This window comes from Spermophilus citellus (assembly GCF_964194105.1).
Source record: "Spermophilus citellus genome assembly, chromosome: 19".
In the NCBI taxonomy this organism is placed as follows: Eukaryota; Metazoa; Chordata; class Mammalia; order Rodentia; family Sciuridae; genus Spermophilus; species Spermophilus citellus.
In genome coordinates, this window is record NC_138201.1 from 5,144,315 (window position 1) to 5,167,155 (window position 22,841).

General features: G+C 49.1%; 1 protein-coding gene across 2 annotated transcripts in view; it reads right to left on the bottom strand.

Moving 5' to 3' along the window:
- Positions 1–22,841, bottom strand: part of PDZRN3 (PDZ domain containing ring finger 3) — a 204,976-nt gene that overhangs the window by 161,001 nt on the left and 21,134 nt on the right. For both annotated transcript variants that reach the window (XM_081276149.1, XM_081276150.1), the window contains exon 3: positions 20,234–20,341. In XM_081276149.1, coding sequence (XP_081132275.1) covers positions 20,234–20,341 — 108 coding nt within the window. The remainder of the gene's footprint in view (positions 1–20,233; positions 20,342–22,841) is intronic.

Sequence of the window (22,841 nt, forward strand, 5' to 3'; positions counted from 1 at the left end):
GCAGGTTCGTGTTCCATCCCCACCCCAACTCTAACAAAAACCAGTCGGGCCCACGTTTGAAAACACTGCCTGCTTATCATCTGGATCTCAACAGCTTCATGGGACACCTGGACAAACTCCTACAGTTTTGAAAAGGTGCTCCCCAGAGCTTAAGGGCTGGAGATGGGAGAAGAAGTAGGAAAGGACCACAGGGCTCATCAGCACGGGCAGGGTCCAGCTCGCCAGGATTCCACAGTGTGTCCCCGCCCCGGGTCCCTCTGAGCCCACAGCAAGACGGGAGGTTGGCTGTGGCTAGTCGGCGGGAAACCAGTGGGGCTCACAAAGGCACGGGTCATTCTTCCCTGTCCCAAAGAAAGGCCTCTTTGAGATCCTAAGGTGACTCTGGCAGGACAGAACTGCCCCCACAGATCGACAGCCAGGCAGGAGCTGCAGGCCCTCTGTTGCCAGGGAAGACAAGCGAGTATACAGCAAACCCCAGGATCTCTAGGAGCGGTGGCGCTCGCCTGCGTTCCCAGGGGCTCGGGAGGCTGAGGCAGGAGGATCACGAGTTCAAAGCCAGCCTCAGCAACTTAGGGAGACACTAAGCAACTCAGTGAGACCCTGTCTCTAAATAAAATATAAAAAGGGCTGGGGAGGTGGCTCTGAGGTTAAGCGCTCCGGAGTGCAATCCCTGGTTCCAGAAAAAAAAAAAAAGAGAGAGAGAGAAAACTCCAGGATGTGCTTTTTTGGGAGAAGCAGTGTGTGACAAGGTAAAACGAAGGTATGTTAAGAGGACCAGAAGCAAAACCTAGGGAGAACTGTCCTCTAAGAGGAGATGCAGCCACAGAGCCAGGGCTGCATTTCAGAAGCAAAACTTTCCAGCAGAAGTCAGCAAACTTCCACCTACAGACCACTTTGGCCCACCACCATTTCTTTAAATAAACTTTTATTAGAACACATCTGAGCTCATGGGTTTACAAACTGTCTGGGTTTGTTTCTATACCAAGGTAGCAGAGGCAGGCCACAGCAACAGGGACCTCGTGGCCCCAGAGCCAGCATTGACCACGGGCCTTTTACAGGAAAAGCTTGACAGCCCATTTCTCTGGGTACACATCAATGGCTGAAGTCCATGTCACAGAGAACTTTTCATCTTCTAAACTGACACCAGCCCTCCAGAAACACTTTCTAAGGCTTTAACATATAAGCACATACGTGTGTGCACATGAATACACACACACACACACACACACACACACACACACACACGTATGTAACTGGCCCCCCTGCAGGGTGACCACCCTCAGCTCTAAGCAGGAACCACGTTGGAACACTTTAAAAATTTCACTACAAATCAGAAGGGTGTTTCCACCCTCCTCAAGACAGGCCTCCGCCTCTGCCTGCCCAGCTGCCAGCGCTGGACCCGGGGGAGGGCAGGTCCTGTGCCCGGCACACCCTCTGCCAAGCGTGCTCTGCAGGAGGCAGGAAGGCCGGTAATGAAGGGGCAAGTCCCTCCACCTGGCACCCCAGAGATCCCGCAGTTGTCGGGATCAAGGGGCTGCTCCAGCCCTGCCCGGTACTTGACATGCAGCCTGTGAAGGGAACACTGTGGGATGTTAATTACCTTCTGGGCGACAGGCTGCCCTGCCAGCACACTCTGACCCCTCGGAGCCTCTTGACTGCTAATCTCCTGCCACCAGGAGAGCCTGCTCCAGGACAGAAGTGCCTCTGGCTAAACCCCTACAAAGCTTCGTGTGTTGCGTGGAGCACATGACCACACTCGGGGGTTGAGTGAATGCAGAGGGTGGCCCAGAAGTGCCTCCCAGCCTTCCGGGTCCCTTGAAAACCAGAAGTGACCCTGAGGAGTCCAGCCGAATCAACACATCGCTGCAAACAGCCCAAAGGCACCAACTGGCATTGACTTGGCCCAAGAGACACCAGTTACAAAAGACAGGGTTCCACATGCTGTTGACACTGCTGTTATGAAAAAGATGAAACCCTCTGATTCTCTGCCATATGAACTTATTACCTATTTCTTAAACAAAATGAAATGTCTCGAGGTTCTGTTGAGCCACACCTCAAAACAGTGCCATCCGAGCCCCGCCCTTTGGTGAGCTGAGCTGGGGTCTGTGACCCCACGGCTGGCCCTCGAGATGGCTCACAGATGACTCCCCGTTTGCAGAGCTCAAAGGGACGTGGAGCCTGAAAAAGCCACCTCTGGTGGCCCTTTGTCCTGTAACACTGCCCACATCCATGAGGGATGGCAAGTCTCAATTTAAAGGCCAGTGCTGGGGCTCAGAAAATGATACCCCAGAGCATGGTGCCGTAACAAGCCACATGTGCCAAACTGCAGCCTCAGGGCCACCCCGGCCTCCCCAGCCCCCTGCCCCATCCTGGATCCAGAGAAGGGTTTTCCTCAAGTTCCTGATCTACCCGAGGCTCCACCCACCAAATCGGAACCCCATTGCCTTTCATCTTTGTAGAGAAATGTCATTAACCAGGGAAGATTAGACTTGCATCCGGGAAGGAGAGACTGCAAACTGAACAAACATCTCACCTAGAACGCAGAGGGACTTTGCCCCCGGCCATTGCCGGAGCTTTTGGACCTGTTATCTCCCCTGAACCCCACTGACTCCTCCACGCTGTTCTTTCTCACCCCGACCCACAGTGTTGGGTCGGGAGACTACAAAACTTTGAGTCAAAACAATTCTTTCCTCCTCTCAGCTGTTTTTCTCAGGTATTTTCATGGTGATCCAAAGCTGGCAAATAAAGTGTTCCCTTCAAATGCAGATGCTGGACCCAAACATCTAATGCCACGGTGCTAAGAAGTGAGGTCAAGGTTCCACTCTCACAAATGGGACTGGTGCCCTTGGGAAAGAGGCTCCCTTGCCCCTGCACCATGTGGGGACACAGCAACATGAACCACCTTTGAAGCAGAGTGTCAGTCTCACCAGACACTGACTCTTCCTGCACTTCCTGATCTTGCACTTCCCAGCTCCCAGACTGTGAACAGGAAATCCCTGTTGTTTATTAATCACTTAGTAGGGGGTATTTTGTTATAGCCGCACAAATGAACTAAGTCTTACTCTGTGAGTTATAAAATATAAAAAATAGCTAATGAATAGGAATTAATTCAAGGTATCAGTTGTTAGACCATTAGGTGTGCCAAGGCCAGTATGAACAGAAATTTTTTTTAAGTTTTTTTTTTTTAAACTTGCAGATTCCAACAAACTCGCTGTAAGTACTAGTAATGATTTCTATTTTTTTTTTTTTTTGGATGAAAACTTGGAAGTGAGTAAGTGTTAACAATTACCCCAGTGTGTAACTGACAAGAGCTGACCCTTCAACCAGCTTTTCCTAATGTGGGCACTGAAAACGCCCCTGGGCAGGAGCGGCCCTCACTGCTAGACAAGGAGCAGGCCCGCCACCGAGGACCTATAATAACGTGCGACTCAGGGTCATTTCAGGAACACTGAGCCACTGTTCTCGGACCTCCCAGCAGTTTAGAGCCATGAATGCAGGCCCAGCCCTAAATGGACAGGCTGTCTGCTCATGGACCGCTCCTGCTAGCCACAGAGCACGTCACAGGGACGTCTAATAGTTACACTACGCGCCTTCTGATACGGGAAAAGTTGTGTTCCAATCTGGCAAAGCAACAGTGACCCCCGTGACAGGAAAGCCCTTTCCATGTCCCTAGGTCCCCACCCACCATGTCCTTGGGCACCTCAGAACCTTGACTCTTCCATACTGTGAAGGGCCCCTATGGGTGCTCGTTAACCTAGCCCATGTGAGGACATAGTTGGTCTGGACCGAGGGAGGGGACGGATGTTCAAAGCCTGGTCTAGGTCCCTACAAACAGCTGAAGAACGGGCAGGATGAGAGGGCAGAGGAGACACCGTGGCCAGAGAGATCTTTGGCAAGTAGATCCAGAGCTCTTATCCGGTCCTTACAGGTGCCCGTGTTACCAAGAACCTCTAACTTGACAGATGACGCAGCCCAGATGCAGGGCCTCTGGTGCCACAGTGTGCCAGCCAGGAGGTGGCAGGAGGTGGCAGGAGGTGGCTCAGCCCCTGGCGTCCTGCTCTTCCTCCCGTGACGAGGCTGCAGGGCTGCCCAGCCCTCTGTGCCTGTGCCTCACTCCAAGGACCTTGCGATGTCCCCCCAGAGGACAACTGGACATACAGAGGAGAGGACTGGGTTGGACTCCATCCAAAGGTCTGCTTCCTCCAGGGACAGCAGGGCCTCCCCCATGGCCAGTTCACCCGAGAGGCCACTCCTGGGATATCCGTGGTAGGTCAGTAACTCTTCCAGTTATCTAACCCACTGTATCTTATTTTTCTGATTATAAAGACATCTACTTATTGTGGATGCTTCTTTTAAACTCATATGAATGTCCGTTATATGTTTAACCCCTTGGAGCCAAGTCTCAGGGGTACAGAAAATACCTATAAGGACGCTGAAGCAGTACGGCTTCCAGGTCCCCCAAATGCAGAATAACGGGGGATGTCAGCGGGTGACCACTGGATAAGTCCGTATCACATCCGCGTGATGTAATCACGTGTACTTATCAAAGCCAACGAGCCACGTCTATGTGACACCCTAAGAGGAAAGCCCGGCAAAAACAAGGACAGTAGGATCACACGCATGTAGAGGTGACCAAGTCGCGTCCAGGAGGAACCGCTGTCCCCTGTGAACACGCACATCTTGTCTTTGTGGGTCAAGGAGAAGCATCTGGAGGGCTGGGCTGCACCGGCCTCAGAGAGCGGCAGAGGACAGGAGAGCCCAGAGATGCGTCTGTCTGACTCACTAAAACTTCTGTGGTTTCTGCGATCGCAGACAGTCCACACCACTTTATAGTTCTGGGGGGCAGGAGGCACTCAGAAGAATTGAGACTATAATAAAGAGACCTCAGAATCCACTCCTTCCACTGCCGGGACTTGCTGTGTACAAATTCTCATTATCTCCAAACCCTACGCCAACTTTCTAAAACTAAACTCTTATTTCATAAATAGCTGGTTGTTTGCTGTGATAATTGGTGGTCTCTGTCTTTCTAATGACCACTGTGTATGCACAGTCTGTACTAAGCCTGGGACATAAAAGAAAGGACACAGCCAGATGTGTATCTGTACCAACAACAACCAGGCGGGTGACACGAAAAGGCACTTAACCGGAGCCTCTGTGGTGTCCCTTGTGAAATGAGGACAGACTGCCTGGGGGAGGGGGACACAAGGTACCATGAGGACCGCCAAGCTCCCTTTGGATGCTCACCAACGGAGATGGGACAATCACAATGTCGAGCGCTTGCTGGGTCTCAGAACTCCTCCAAGAGCCACTGAAATCTTGCCCCATAGTAACTTATTTCATCAGCACCCCTCCCTGGTGACCCTGGGGCTGCCCTTCTCATCTTCTCGACATTAGGACGGAAGTCTAGAGGAGCACCTGCCGGCAGCTGCACATGTGAAGCACAGGTGAGCCGGAGCTGAACCCAGCGGCTGGCTGGCCTTGGGCACCACCCTGTCCACAGGGAAGGAACCCAAGGAAGAAGTTCTTCCACCTCAGCATCTCTGGGGAACCTGTCACCGAGTAACCACACTGGCCACAAAAGCCTCCCGTGGGAGTCCCTATTCTCAGCACTGGTCTCCACACTTTCCAAGGGGAACATATGCATGGGCCCCAACCCAATCCACAGGTGACGTTCCAGACGCTCCACCTCCCCCTGTAGGCCCATCAAGTCACACTCGGTCAAGGGGACTCAGCAGCAGGAGCGCGTCTCCTCCCATCCCCGTGAGTCCCTCCAGTACCCAAACCAAGCCTATACACAGGAAGGGACGGCCCTCCACCAGACCAACAGGACGGGGAAACGTCCCAGCCTGCACCCGTCTGAGACCTCCTCCCTTACTAGGTCATGGCAGGAGTAGGAGCCCCAAGGAACCGTGCATGACAGACAGCCTCTCATTTACCAAGGACAGAGTGAAGGAACCCACACTAGGCTCCAGTCGTGGGAACCCATGATCAGCTTACTGAGCACAAAGGCAACCCGTGGTCACAGAACAGTCACTCACCAATCTCCAGAAACCAGAGACAGTTAGCAACACAGGCACCACCCCTGCAGTCCTCTAGGCCACGATGCCAGTCCAGTTCCCTTAAAACTCCCAGAGATCTCAAGCTGGGGCTCTGCTGCACAGGTGGTCGCCAACGGGAAACCACCAACAATCCGCCTGCGCTTTCACGTCCAGCCCACTGCCCTTTTATTCCTTTGATAAGGCCAGGGCATCCCCGCTGTCTGGTGAGGTGCATGGTGGGGGGAGTCGGGGGCAAGTGTCCACTTGTAATGCTCTGGTTTTGCTTCTGAACTCTTCACGAGTGGAGCCTGGCTGCCTTGTGCCAGCAGTGTCTTCCATGATCACTGCCAAACTTCAGGGATGGAGGGAGGAAGAACTGTGTTCTGTGATGAATATGCTCATCCCTGTTAGGACCTAAGCAAAAATGCTATATTAAATGCCCTCAAAATCCCCGCAGGGGTTAACAAGAGCCGCTGACGCTGTAGAGTGCTTACCTCTCCCTGCAACCTTAGTGACTAAAGGGTCACTCACAGCCCATACCCCAAGAGATACAGAAACCAGCACTGTATTTATTTATCGTTTCCCTTCTGAAAAATCCTTTTTATCACCCTTCAAAATAAGCCATTTTCATGCAAGTCCAGGGAGCCCGCCAGCTGTGAGCTGCCCACACTGAATCCCACAGGAGGGGCCCCTCAGAGAGTTTGGGAAGCTCCGTGAGGCCAACCATCCTGAGCTTAGGGATTCAGGTTTTAAAGTTTCCATCAGCCAAGGCTATTAGAAAACATGTCGGGAAATTTCTACTAAAGTCCTTCTCTTGGGTCTTTTGGTTATATGAAGATTTACATTGTGCTCAGCTCACCGTCCTCTCCATGGGGACCTCCATCCACTCTCAGTGGAGAACACGTATCTCTAACCCCTTGGCAGACACACAGCAGGCCTTGGCCATGATCTCGACCATCCAGTCTCTCCGGGTGCCGTCTAGGAACAGGAGGCCCTGAAGACCCTTCCTGAGGCCTTTGATTAACTCTGTTCTTTGCATTTCCCCGTACAGAAGCCCTCTGAACGTTCTGTGTGGTTTATGGCTTCCCTGAGAACTCGGTTTAATGAAGCGTCGGTGGCAAAGGAATCATTTCCTGGAACGTGTACGAAAATTCCATCGCGACAAGAGTGGCTGAATGTCCATGGAAGAAATCTGGGTGCTGCCACAGAGATGGGCACTGGCGCCCTCCAGGACTGAGTCTATGTCCTTATAACTGTCCTTACACAGGCGACACAAAGGTCACTGAGGAAGAAGGAGATCAAGGTGGCCAACGTTAAATTATTTTCCAAATATGGTGGCAAAGCTCCCAGCTCCATGGGCACCAAGCACAAGTGCCAAAGGAAACCCACACTCTCGTCTCTCAACGAGCAAGTGAACCAGAAATAACACAATTTCCCAAAGCCTATGGCTGGACAGGACTAAGAAAAATGTTTGCTTAAAAGATAAAGACTGGAATTCATAAATGCGGCAGGCTTTCTTGTAAAAATTTAGTTTATAAGTCCCCAAAAATGAACTTCTGATTTTCTTGCAATGCCATTTATCTTTTTTATTTTCAAAGCAAAATGAGGGCTTTCTCTGGCAAGGCCGTTCTCTCCCGTGTTTCCAAATAAAGGCACTCTCTGTTCCTGAATTCCTCCTGGCGCTGGCGAGAGAGCTATTTTAACCTGCTGCTATTCCTGTACGGACAGCTGGCAGATTCCACCTGTCTGCGGGAGGTGTTGTCAACGTATCGGATGTCCCCCAGACCTCATGACACAGTGTCACCTGCCTTGAAAGCTTCTAATGTTAGCCTGCCTGCTGTTTTACCCTCAGAAGTTAATCATGTGACTTAGAAATCTATTCTGGGGTCAGGCAGCGACTCTTACCAACGGGACCCTGCACCAGGCACGTTGCTAGGCTTGGGGGACTGGGGATGCACCGAGCTCAGCCGCTGTGTCCTGCTGCCTGCAACATACACCCAGGCAGGCTCTGGTCCTTCCCTACTAAACTGCATACTTGTGAGTGACGTCATTGGAGAGTCCAACTGATGGTGGACTCAGAGGTCTGTGTGTAACTCGCAGACTTCTGGACAGCACCTGGAACACGCTCACAGCATGTGCCACGGAAAGCACCCACATCAAACCTCAGGCTGGTCCAGATCTCCTCAATGAGGGTGGATGCTACGTTGCACACCAAAGATCCACATGCACCAGGCGCAGGGGCACACTCCTGAAACCCCAGAGGCTCGGGAAGCTGAGGCAGGAGGAACATGCGTTCAAAGCCAGCCTCAGCAAAAGTGAGGTGCTAACTAACTCAGTGAGACACTGTCTCTAAATAAAATACAAAACAGGGCTGTGGATGTGGCTTAGTGATCGAGTGTCCTGGAGTTCAATCCCTGGTTCTCCCCTCCCCCCCCCCAAAAGAAAAAACCCAAAACCTCCACACTCAAACCACCTGGACTTCCCAAGGCTGGGCATGGGTCCCTCTGTGGTAAGGACACCATGATGCCACTGCCCAATGTCCGACACCATCATCCATTGGAGGCATGGAGTACCCATGAACTTGGGCAGGAAGTGCATGAGTCCAAGGCTGACAGGTAGGGGAGCTTGTTTTGGGCAAACACAGTCATAGATCCTAATATCCAATCTGACGGCATTCTCTTGGCAAGGGCTGAGACTCCAAGTTGCTTTAAGCAGATGGGACAGACTCCAGGGTACAGCATCAGAAAAAGGCATGGGCTGGCGCCCTGGACTGTAGCTCTGGGTTCCAAAGCAGAACGTTTTCAAACCGTGGGCCACTGCAGTCAACTTAGTAGGTGGCCAAGAACGTTAAAAGAAACAGGATAAAAGAGCACTATCAGATTGCATTGAAAGGACTAAGGATAAATCTCTCAGGAAACTTTTTCCCATTTTTACACACGTACAAAAGACCCACTCCCATCTGTGAGTGCCACATTGGGTCACATAAAAAACATATTTCCTGCTCTCGGTCAACACCCCAAGGTCTGCAAAACGCTCTGTTGGAGAGCAGTCTAGCCTGAGAAGCCTGTCCTGGCTTTGGGCTGTGTCCACTAGAGAATGTACGTGGTCCATACCTACAACAGGAATGCAGACAGATGGTCTAGTTTTCCCAAAAGCCATTAAAAACAAAACAAAACAAAAAACAAAACTTTGTTGATGAAAGAGGAATGTCCCCATTTCTGGCCTTGACACTGACATTCAGCTTCTGGCCTCTGAAACCCTTGGACAGTGATGGGATTCTTTCTCTCTGCAGTGGATTCCTATTTCCAAATGCTCCTGGTTCCTCCACCAAGCAAACCATTTAGCTCAGACCAGAGCATGGAGTGACAACCAGGCTGGTGTTGGGGAGCATCTTTTGGGGAACACTTGCATTACTCTAGGTGTCTCCCAGGGACGTCATTTCAGGTGGCTCTGGGCTGGGCTATGAGGACCCTTGGGAGGCATGATAAGCAGGTCATTTCACTGTCAAACCAGCTGGCTATATCTGCTGAACGGATTCCATGTGAGGCTAAGTGCTCACAGCACCATTTTTAAAAACTGAAGTTTAAGTGTAACACACCTTCAGAAAACACAACTCCAATGGACATTGCCATGGCTTTCCACAGTGGAACACACTCAAAACTTTTCCCAGATGGAAAACAGAATTGGACCCTCAACCCAAACGCTGCCCCGGGCTACTCCCAGTCACCATCCCATCTTCTAAACACCACGGAATAATTTTTGCTCTTAAAAGAAAGCAGAGCTCAAGGATCACAGTTCTCAGCAAGCAAAGCATCGAATTGAAATCTACTGTTTTCCTTGTAACTATTTTTACTATTATCCTCTATTAACAGCATGTGCAAATGGCTTCCCACCTACACTGACAAATTCCATTTCCACTAACCCTTTAAAATAAATTTAAGTTAACATTGCTTAAAGGAAAATGTCAAGTGTTTAGCTAAACAGGTGGTGCATATATGGCAAAAAATGACCAGGTGATGAGGGATTACTGTTCCATAGGAAATGCTAGCTAGCTCGACTGGCTACCTCTCAATCTGGGAATACTCCCTGGATGAAAGGGTTGTTTTTTGTCCCCTTGCCCCATGACACAGAAGGACTAATTTTCTCTCTTGCATAATTTTTCACCCCTGTGCTTGGGATCAAGCCCAGGGCCTCCCACCAGCTAGACAAGTTCTCTCTATGGCTGAGCTGCATGAGCAACCCTCCTGTGCAATCTTTGGCAGTGTAACGGTGGGTTCTCTCAGGAGACCGTGTGACGGTATTTTCATATACTTCTGGCTTGTATTTCTTACATGCATCACACTCATCAAGCCTGGAAAGAGACAATTCAGAATGAAACGAGGCACACCTGATGTCTCTCTCCTGTTGAATCTTTGCCAAGTTCTAAAAGCTCTCTGAGATCTGGGATCCTTTTATAATAAAGGTCACAAACAGCTCAAATAATTGAATGCCTTAAAATTGTAATTGTGTAACCAAACACAACCTCCTTCCATCCTCTTCTCTCTCCATCAGGGTAATTCCCTGTATATTGTGCTAAGCTCAAAATCCAATGGAGGAGACCTTCTGCATCTGACTTGAGTGGCTTCATGTACCAGGCAAAGGAACCTGAGCTTACCTAGGATGTGCATCCCAGGTAACTAAATCTGGATGTCAAAAAAAAAAAAAAAAAAAAAAAAAGACTCCCTTGCCACCTCCTTAGGTTGTACTACCTGCCCCAAAGACTCTTCTTTCATTTCTTATAAACAGTAGACCATGTTCAAAGCAGCTTGAAACTTCATACAATTTGTCTGGGGCTCTAGTAATTTGTCTGAGTCTCATACACAACAAAGGTAAAATGGCACAAGCTGACCTGCTGTCAAAATAGTGCTTACGTGCCCAGGCACACACGTCCCTCCAGATTCTATACAGATCCCTTCATACATGTACATCGGGACAAGCCCTTTAACTCAAAGTAATTGGAGAAATTTTTGTCAAAACACAGTCCGTTAAGACTGGCCTATGAATACTAAGGAGCAGCAGGACTGACGTGGATATGAAGGTCAAGATGAGGTTTCTCTGATTGTAGCTTCATCAAGTTCAGAATCCAGCATCCTTGCTCTCTGCGATCGGATCTCTCTACAATTTAACACAAAGGGGACGGGTCCTCCAGGCACCAAGACTGGGGCTAGGGCATTTGAGTGGAGACACTGTAACCTATACAACGTTGTTACCATATCATTAGTCCTCGAAAAGGAAGGGGAAGCCAGACACAGTAGCGCAAGCCTGTCATCCTAGCAGCTCAGGAGGCTGAGGCAGGAGGATTGCAAGTTCAAAGTCAGCAACTTAGCAAGATTCTGTCTCAAAAACATCAAAAAGGCTGGGGGTGTGGCTCAGTGATTAAGTGCCCCTGGATTCAATCCCCAGTACCAACCCCCCAAAAAAAGGAAAGGGAAAAAGCAAGACTTTTTATTCTAGTTCTCCAACTTATCTTTATACAACAACCAAAAAATTAAGATGTTGCTCGACTGAGAATATTAATTTCAAGATTTCAATAAAAATAAGGAAAAAAATTCTTTGCTCCATTTCTTCCCTTCTGCATTTCTCTGAACCTCAGATTCTAGTCCCAGTGCCTATGTTATGTTTATATCATCTTATAAGCATACAGGACTCAAGATATTTTGAAGAATGACACAAAGCATCAGAAATCTAATAATAATCCTGCAACAAAATCTTGTTTAATCCTGAGGTACTCCCAAGTCATTTAAGCTAAAGTTTCAAAGCAGTAATGGGAATATTATGTGTTCCACATGCAGTTTCCATGCCCCACCGTACTCCACCGTACTCCAACATGGAGGACGCTGTGTCCATTGCTAAATGATCTAACTGATAATTTTTGTCAGGATAATGCTCAGTAGAAGTGCTTCTATTTGCCTCTTTATTGCAAACGTATGAAAGAGTTACCCTAAAAGGAAATTCAATGAAACTCACAACCTTAAGGAACGACTTTCTTCAAGGAACACCAGTTCTTCATGTGAAGAACATCTCAATATTCCTTGGAGTCCATGTGACAAGGGGAACCCTAATCTGTTCTGGCACTTTAAAAATAGCTGATATTGAACACACACTTGTTGGGCTTTATTTTTAGAAGGCTTAAGTCAGCACACATGCGATCAATTACCATGCTGTTCACACCAGGACGTAAATTCAGAATTACTCCTGATTGATCAATTATCATGATTTATATGGCCTCAGGAAGCGGCAGCCCTCACCGGTCCAGATTCAAAGGGTCACTAATTTCAAAAAGAAGCCTCAAAACAAATTAAAATTGTTCGCAACTGTAATTTCAGTTTTATGGAACCACGCCACCACGTGAGAATCTAAGTGAGGGCTCCCTGGAAGACCTCCAGGACCACGCCCCCAGAGACCTGCAGGAACAAGGGACACAGCTCCTCCTCTGTGGGCAATTTTTCTGGGGCCAAATTTACAGTATCTAGAGGCTTGCAACATTTCATGATGGCAACTCTGTGGGACAGACAACACGGCCCAGGTTTGCATAAAAAAGCAACACTCAGAGGAGAAGCTTTCCCAAGGTCACGGAGCCAGCAATGTCAGACGCAGGTTTCTAAAGCCGTCTATTCCAGAGTCCAGGCGGCTTAACCACTGGAGACGCCAAGTGCCCCTTGAATTAACCTGGTGTCAGTCATCTCCTTTGGCTGGAGGGAGAAGTCAATGCACATCCCAAAGGTGGTGTGCACTTGCCCTTGGTTGTTTTTCCACTGTTATCCTAAGAACTCAGGAATCGTGAAGATTTTGTAACAAGTTATGACAAGGGATAGCTCTAAATGATTCATTTCTCTGTATTTTTAAATCAATGCCTAATCATTTTGGGGACACACAGGTTGCATGTACCTGGCTAATGAGTTCTCACATCAACATGTCTGAAAACACACCTTTCGTAGCAAAGATTGTTCTATGAGACAGGAGGATTGTGAGTTCAAAGCCAGCCTCAGCAATATCGAGGCCCTAAGCAACTCAGTGAGACCCTATCTCTAAATAAAAGACAAAATAGGGCTGGGGAGGTGGCTCAGGGGTCGAGTGCCCCCGAGTTCAATCCCTGGTACCCCCCAAAAAATATAATAAAATTAAAAATAAAAGAGCAAAAACACTATCTTCTGATTAACAATCAATACCATCAATTTTTCCCACACCAGCATTCTGCCAAATATTAAAATTTTAAAAATGAAAACATGTAGCTTATTTTAAAAATTGACTGGAATTTTTCCTTTGGAGGGCAGAGGTGCGGTCACAAAAGGAAACTCCCTGAGGGGTTTGGTTCTCCTGATTCCTTCGAGCTGTCAAATACCCATCAGCAGTGAAAGAAATGAAGAGAATCCAGAGTGGCAGCGGGGTGCAGGTGGGACCCAGACTCCATGCTGTTTCACGTACTGCCAGGAAGACACAAGCCGGAAGAAGTCGGAGGTCTCCACGGAGAGGGCTGCCCTTGGCCTGGCACTAAACCACACCAGCCGCCTTCTCTGTGGCTGAGAGAGGACGTTTAACCCTCATTAGAGGCCATCCTAGGGCTGCAGCTGCCCAGCCTGGGGCACATGCTCTGAGCGCCCAGGGAAAGTGGCATCACTGCCAATCAGAGCTTTTGGCGGCTCCTCTGCCCTTGAGCCTTCCCCTCTGCAATTCCCAGCCCCAATCTGACTGCCGGCACTCCCTGCCCTCCCCCCTCACAGATCCTCATCTAGAATGCACCGTGCGAAAGGCCCCCCAGCCCTCTCCCACAAAAACTGACTTGACACGCACTTCACAGCATCAGTGACATCAGGCCACCCCTAACACACCTTCCAAATGTGATAAAAGGCACCTGGCTCTGTCTTAAAGCACCACTCAAGAAACTCAACGAGACACCAGTCACTTCTGAGGTATTCTCGATTTTAAAATGCTTTCTTAATGAACTCGTGTGAAGGAACGGTCACAAGGGTACATGTGAGACTTCTCTGCAGTTAGTGCTCCTGCTGAAGCACCCTGTGTGGACACCATGGAAACTCCAGTGGGCAGGAATGGGAGGTGCTCTGCTGGAGAGAGGCTCTGGACGCGGCATCTCATAAGAGACAGACACCCAGACACATCTGCACCAGTGCCCGGGCCATGAGCTGCAGCTCCCTGGAAAATAGGCTTACTGCAGAACAGGGGCAGGAAAAAACTTCTGACAAACTCAATCACAGGGTTGTTCTCCAAAAGATCTGGCTGCAGTCTAAAAACACCAGGGGCACCATGACACAGGCCTGTGATCCCAGCTGCTTAGGGAGCCTGGGGCAGGAGGACCCCAAGTTCAAGGCCAACCGGGGCAACTCAGTGAGACCCTGCCTCAACATAAAGGATAGCATGGGCTGAGGCAGAGCTCAGGGGTAAAGCACCCTGGGTTCAATTCGCAGCACTGCTGAGTAAATAAAATAATCAGAGGCACAGAAGACGAAACTGAGAATCGTTCTAAGGAAAAGACCAAAGAAACATGAAAGATGAATAAAAGTCATGACAGTGGATTTTCTTTTGCCCTAAAGGACATTATGGGGACTACTGGTGAATTATGAATATATTCTGTAGATTAGGTAACAGTGCTAATTAAGCACTGTTAATTTCCTGGCTTAGATAACTCTCCTGTGCTTATGCAGGATAACGCTCTGTTTCTTTAAAAAAAAAAAAAAATGGAGGGGGAGTAGATAGAGAAGGATAAACAGAGTAGATGCTAATATCTGGGTTAAGAGTGGACCAGCATCCATGCCTATGGGAAGTTATGTCAAAATAAAATTAAAGGAAAAAGCGTGGCCCTTCCATCTTTAAATAAAAGGCCCGCCCACTTCCCTCACACGCCACTCTGCAGAGGACCTGGGCTCGGGACATTACCCTCCCACCTAACAATAACAAGCGGGGGGTTGCAGTGGGGCTCAGTCTGCTAAAGGGAGCCTGGCTCTGGGAGGGAGGAGACACTAATCCTTTCTCCTGGGCAGGGGACCTTGTTAGCAATGACAGACCAGCTCAAGACCAGCTCAACAAAGAGCATGCAGAAGAGAATGACTGTTGATAGCCCAGCCTCGGAGGTGCCAGGGCTTTGGTGACCAGATCCTTGGGTGTGTGAATCACAGTGCTTTGGAGATGAATGTGCATTTACAGAAGCTGGTAGGGGAACAGTTACTGGGAACTGGGGAAGCGGGGGCCGGGGGCTTACATCTCACTTTCATTGTACCCAGAGAATCCAGTTCTCTACCTCAAAGCAGAACAATACATCTGCTAAGGGGAGTCATTTAACACCAAGGGCAAGGAGCCCAACACCGGGACAGCTCCCTTCTCCCCCTCACAACAGCCTTTTGAAGAACAGCAGAAAACGCAGTTGTGGATGGCAGCTCTGTATCCTGAAGAATCCCAACAGAGAGGGAGCACAAGGGCATGAACTTCCAGGCAGGCCATGCCAACAAAGACTGGAGAGAGAGCCGAGAGCGACACAGCGAGCATCATGTGCCTCCAGGTGAGGTTTCTGGTCTCTTGAAAAGTCTTGGCTTTCCTAGGGTGTTGCCAAGTGAGGTGGTCACGTCACTCACGGCTCCCCATGGAAGTCAACTGCGGAGGTAGCCACTGAGCAAGTGCTGGACCAGCCGGCTGGACTGGCTGTGAGATGCCATGTTCCCGACGTGCCATCTCCCCAAGGGACTTCCCAGGGTAGTACTGACAGTGGAACATGACTGGCTAGAGTGAACAGCCGTGCCCCAGGGAAAGGCATCACACTGGTGAGGAAATCTGCTTGGATGGATTAGCCATGCGTTGGGCACTGGGAAGATTCCTCCAAAGCAAAGGTCTCAAACTTCTTGAAAGAATAGAAGCCCACTCCTGTAACTACTCTGCGGGGACTGAGGTCTTTAACAGATAGTTCAGAAAGCAGGCTCAGAAGCAGAAAAACCACTGGGGCAGTTACCATTTCCCACGGGGTCTAAAGGACATTGTGGAGCCAGATACGGGGGCGAACACCTGTCATCCCAGGGACACCAGAGGCAGGAGCAGGAAGATGGCCAAGCTCAAGGCCAGCCTCCGAGAGTTCGAAGCCAACCTGGGCAGCTTAGTGACAGCCTGTCTCACAATTTAAAAAAAAAAACCGTGTGTGGTGGGGAGGTGCTGTGGTGTAACTCAACTCAGTGGTAAACCACCCCTGGGCTCAATCTTCAGTATTGCAAAAAAGTAAAATAAACAAATAAAAGATACTGTAGACAAACTAAGTTTCCAAATAGCCACTGAGTACCTGCAATCTGAAGCAGGGTCAAAAGGCCAGGGGCAGCTAAGAGGTATGGGGGGACAGAGAAGACCCAGAACAGAGCCCCAAAGCAGACAGTAGGTGGGAACTTGCCGTTTGTCAAGAGCCAGCTCTGAGGCAGGACGAGAGTCTGCCCGCAGGACCAAAGCAGATGGGACATGAAGTGCCAGTGGCCAGCTCAGGCTCCCTGCGCCACATGGCCTAGAGGGCACTGGATCCAAAGGGGCCTGACACTCCCATCCCCAGATCTAGCACAGGCCAGCTCAGGGCTCCCTCCCAGGCCTCAGGAGTTCCCAGGCAGGGGCCCAGTAGTCGGCCATCATGCAGTCTCAGAAGACAAGAAGGGGACAGCTCTGTCCCGGCTGCTGCCTTGAGGTTTGGAGCTAGACAAATGTGTACCCCTGGTTCTCCTCGCAGCCCTGTCAGTGGAAGCTTTGAAAATCTGGGGGAGGGGGCTTTCCACCATCACAGTGATGGGTGGTGCAGGCACCAGAGGTGACAGAAGTCCTCACATGCACACAGACCCCTGCCATAAGGAATGGCTCCATGTTCAGCACAAATTTCAAATCCCGGGAGACAGACCCGGCACAGGGTCTGTCTCACACAACAGCATAAAGGGCTTTTCCCCAGTTGAAATACACAGAGATCGTACGCTCATGTTCAAAGCCAATTTTTCCACAACCGTCAAAGTGGAATCAACCCAAGTGCCCATCCATGAACGAACTGATAAGCAATATATATCCAGACACGGGAACATTACTCAGCCTTAAAGAAAAAGAAAGCCTGAGACACGCACCACAGAGGAACTTGGGAGGACACAGCACCCAGTGAAATGAGCCAGACCCAAAACTGCCAATGTGGCCCGGTTCCAGGTACCCGTCAAATTGATGGGGACAGATCGCCAGGAGCTGGGGGGGGGGGAGCCAAGTTAATACTTTCTGGGTGCATTGTTTCAACTGGGGAAGATGGAAGTGCTCTGGATGTGGATGGTGACGTTGGTTACACCACATCTGAAAGAACTTAATGCCAAGGAACTGTCACTTAAAAATGGTTAGAATATTGGGGCTGGGAATGTGGCTCAAGTGGTAGCGCACTCGCCTGGCATGCGTGCAGCCCGGGTTCAATTCTCAGCACCGCATACAAACAAAGATGTTGTGTCTGCCAAAAAATAAAAAATAAATATTAAAATTCTCTCTCTCTTTAAAAAAATGGTTAGAATAGCCAACTGCATATTACGTATATTTTATCATAGATACAGAGAGAGAGAGAGAGTTAGTTCTAGAAATGTGGTTTCCCTATAAATCAAAGGAAGACTGTACTTGGTTGGGGCAGAACACCACCGTGACCAGTTCACCACTGTGGAAACATGTGCTCTGGGTGGCCACTCGGGGTGCCCGAGCTGCCAGCACCGCCCTCCCGCATCCTGCAGCTGGCACCCCACCTTGTCCCCACACAGAGACACAGTGTCTGTCAGTGTCCCGTCTTCCCAAGCCATGGTGCCCAGTGCTGACACACTGACCCACTATCAGAAGCCATCTCCTTTTATTTTTCTACTACTTGGCAGTCGACATTTTTACAATTCTGTGTGTGTGTGTGTGTGTGTGTGTATGTGTGTGTGTTATTTGTAAATGTTTTTTCATAATGGCTTTAGTGGCATTTTAAAATATTTGTTCTACAAAAACTGGGGTGGGGGGTGGGTGTTGGGACTGGCTTTGATGTGGCTGAGGCCCCGCGTTCTGGTTCAGGAGACACAGCCCCGTCAGAGCACAGGATGACACCCATCTGCCTCTCTGGAGTTAATATAAGCAAGATCTTGCAAGAATTCACATTCTCACGGTGGAGATCTGGCGGCTCCCCTGAAGTATGTGGTAGAAAACAAGAGCACCTCCGACTCTTGTCAGTGCTGAGCCCCCCCACCCACTCACCCACACTTCCCACACCCACTACACACACACACCAACACACACGTAAAATAATCGAATTCATGGCCCCTGGCAATACACTCAGACACAGATGAGGTGAACCAAAGAACATATTTTCAGTCATGGGAATCACTGTATCATGTCAAAAGAGATTAGAACTTGCCTGGGAAGGGCACGGTGTGTCAATTGCAATTACGCAGAGATCCTCTCTCTATTGTGAGCACCCCCCTTCCCATCTCAACACTGGAACATGATTAATATTTTACATACCGTCCAAGAGGGGAGTGTGACTTACCAGAAACCGTACTGAACATTTCAAATACAGATCATCCCTTTGCCAAGAGAAAATCCTGCCCAGCTGTAGTTTTCTCATTTGCAAAACACAAGAGCAATGACATTCCATTACTCAGAGAGACCGGCTGTTCCAGCAGACCCTTGGCAACGGAGGTTGCACTTATCTTTCTGAACCAGAGTCTCAGAAAATGCGTTCGCTCTCCGAAAGAGTCATTTGATGCATCTGAGCTCTTTAGAAATGGGCTCTTGCCCAAGCAAATTCCTGTTAGGGAAAATCCATTCCCCTGACCTGGGAAGGACAAAGAGTAACCCTCAAACTCGAGGCAAGAACAGTTCCAAGTTTAAGGACCCCAGTGATAGTCAAAGGGCATGCAACAATATTCCCACTGTCCTCAAGACAAAATCAAGTACCCTTTGAATACCTAAGGGACAGCCTGCAGCCACCCGCTGTCAGGAGAGACCCTTGAGCCTCCATCATCCAGGTCCTTTCCCTGTGTGGTGCTGAAGATATGAATCACCTCCACTCCCTGCACTGCACTTGGCAGAACAGGTCCAGAGTGTTCCGTCTTCTGGAAGTTCCTTTCCCCAGAGAAGCTCATGGCCACACGCCAGGGTGACGCAACCCCACTTATGGCTTAGCTCATGGTCAAGTTCCCACTTGGTCCAACCCCACATTTTGGAAGGAGCCACAAAAGCACTGAGGAAATGCAGACACTCCACAAATGTGTCTGGAACAACAGACGCCCACCGTCTCAGGGCTGTTCTCCTGGTTTCCTGTCTGATGCACTGTATCATGACCACGGCCCGTGGGCGAGTTTCTTGTGGGATCCAGGGTATCATCTTGGACACTCTTATTTGCTTTCTCCCTAACAGAAGGCCCAACATATTTAGCTATGGGTGTACCCATTAAAAGAGAAATCAAAATGAAGCCAAACAACAACAACAAACAGCAAAAAAATGTAGCCACGTACATCAAGTTTTGCAAATGGAGCCCAAACGATGCAACGAGGGATGTTTTTCCTTCAGCAACCCAGAGCACCCCTGGGACACTGCCCACATCTAGTCCAAAGGATGGCACAGGAAGGCCCAGAGAGCCACCTTCCCAGCACAGACCCAAGCCTGTGTGCCAAAGTCTGAAGTGCAAATGAAGGGAAATCTGGCGAGGATGTGAGGGGACCCTACCCTCACCACTCGCCCCTGGGTGACCAGTGACAACAGGCAAACAGCAGAGAGGACAGCAACGAGGGTACAAAAGCCACAGTACCCTGTGGGCTCCAGTTCCAGAGCCGACACCATCACACCCCTGTGACCAATCTGAGCGTGGCCACAGGGGGGGTGCAGCGGGGACCACCCATCCGGTCCCAACCAACATCCAGCTGTCCGACAGTTCTCACAGAGCCCAAACTGAGCAACCGAATCAGAGGCAGGTGCGCAGGGAAGGAGCGCACCATCTGCTTCTAGATATGCAACAACTTCACACCACAGCACTCAACGCACCCCCTGGTCCGGCGGGACCCTCAGAGAAGCACACCTCCTGTCCAGCCATCCGTCTGGCCTGAGGCCTCCCTCCCCGACCAAGCATCGTGCTGCAAGCCAGAATCAAAAGGCAAGGACGTTCGGCCTGTTCAAAGATGCTGGCCAGCATCACTTACCTCGATAATCCTGTCGTGAATCTGCAGGCCTCCTTCCTTGGCCGCCGGCCCACTCTCCACTATTCTGGACACAAAGATTCCCTCGCTGGATGAGCCATCTTGATTGTCCTTTGGGTTAAGAAAACAAAGACGTGAATGTGAGGATGGGGGGAAAAAAACGCACACCCCTCGCTCATCAAAGTGGCAATCGGGTAAAAGCTGCTGGTTTCCCCTAATTGGTCTTAGACTAAAATATGCCCACACCCACAGTGAGCCATCTCAAGTCACAGCAAAAATCCCGCCACTTCCAAACCAAGATCCTACTTCCCCATGGAGTGAGTGTCTCCTTCATTTTATGCATGTTTTCCAAAATATTTTAATGCACCACCTTCTTAAATACTTGTTTCTCATGCATGCAACTGGGATTATGCAATTTCAATTCTTATGCCCTTCTCTCACTTAATTCTAGAATCTTGGAGCTCTTCCACCATCAATCACACGTCCATGTCTGCCCTATTTTTTTTTTTTTTGGTGGCACTGGAATTGAGTTGAGCTACACACACAGCCCCATCCCCACTCTGCTCGTTGAAGCAGCTGCAAGGTGCCCCAGAATCCTGAGCGATCCAGTTGTTAGGAGCGACAGTGAGAGTGCCAACCTAGATTCTAAAATCTAGTGCCAAACATCGTTGCTAGTACAAACCTAGCAGTGAAAATTGTTGGTTGAATGTGTGCAGTTGAGTGACATGGCTGAGCTGCCTGCCAGAGAGTGGTAATTTAAAAGGAGGCATAAGTTATTACTATTTTTCCACATCCTCACCAGTACAGAGTATCCCTGAGCTTGTCGAGATCTAATAACCTATTTGAGAAGACAGGTATCTGAGCTTCATTCTGATGTGCATCAGAGAACTCCACCACCACGCTGCCCAATCCTGGGCGGTTCTCAGCTGCAGCTTCCTCGAATCCCTTTAGACCTTTGAGTGAAACCTCAGGACTAGAGCCTTCTGGGAAAGATGACACCGCTCAGAATCCCCCTTCTGCTTACAGTCGAGTGGCTCCAACATGCTTTTAAAACCCTCCCAACTCGTTCTCCATCCCCCTTCCAAACAGCACGGCAATGAATTCCCTCCAAGTGTGTGGATTACATTTCTAGTGATTAACAGATGGATTTATCAATTAAATGGTAGAAGCATGTATCGTTTCCAAATGAGATCATTTGAAAAGCAAGCTCAGGATGCTCTGCAGAAACCCAACGTCTCTCATCACGGCACGTTCCTTCTCACAACAGCATAAGAAGATCTATTTTATAATACTAACTCTGCATAAAATATATAAAAATGCCATGATCCAAAAAATAACAATGAAAATACAACATTTTCCTTTTTAAACGGGAAAAAAAACTATATTCTAAAGAGGGGAAGAGATGATTATGTGGTTAAATCTACCCTTCAAATCCATCAGCAATAACCAAGGCTGGAAAAATACCTTCCTCAGTGCCCCCCAGCCCCCAACAACTCATGCACACAAGTATATGTGTTTTCTCTCTCTCTCTCTCAAATGTTATGATTCATCAGAAGAAACCCAAATCGCAACCTAAAATGAGCATTAAGTGCTCTTCCCAACATTCATCCCACATGACAAAGATACATTTCTAACTGCCATCTGGATTCCATCAACATTCTTTCAAGAGAAGGGCCACAGGATTACTGTGGGTGCTGTGTTGGATCAGCTATCCTAGAAGGCATTCTTCAAGCTGCACAGCGCTCTTCACGGCCCCGAGTGCTAACCCTCTACCATCTGAATATCTATTGCCTCTCCCTCCCATGGCAGCCTAACTACTGCACTGGTCCCAACGCATCTGGGTTGCCCCTATATGCACATCTCAAATGTGAGACAGAGCTGCACAGCAACTTCTATTTACTGAGAAACACTAGGCACCAGATATGCAGTGAGCCCTCTATGGGTGTCATTTAGTCTTCCCAATAACCACAGGCAGTAAATAAGAGTACATCCACTCCAGAGTTGAAAAACTCGAGACTCAGAGAGGCCAAGTTACTTATCCAAGGACACACAACTATAGAACAGCATAGCTTGGTTTTATACTGAGGTTAGAATAATTCTCTTGCACATGCCAGACTGAGAAAACTCAACATACACAGGCTTCAGAATTCCAACACTGCAGCGTGTGCAATATCCCGATACAGGAACCTGAACAGCCTATTGGACCACCAAGGATTTACGAAGATGGCTGTGTTCCCTAAAAGCTGATGTCGATATATCATATGAAAAGGAATCTTTTGTTTCCTTTGATGGAACCACTTTACATTTCTTGGCTGGAGAAGAACAGCAGACAGGGGAATGAAAATTTAGCTTTGGTTTGTTTTACAAAATGCCACGCTGCACACAATTATTCTAAGAGAGACTAGAAAGATCCAACCAAAATCAGAGAGTTGGAGCAAGCAAAACCAAGCACCAGAACCGAGGTTCCACGAAGCCCGCGGGGGAGGGGGGGTGCTAGTGAGGACTAGATACAAAAGGCACAGAATCGAAGAAAACCTGATCAGGTCCATTTTTGATAGATTTTTCTCTTCAAAGGACATCCCTTTATTTTTAGTTTGTTTGGCTCCTTGTC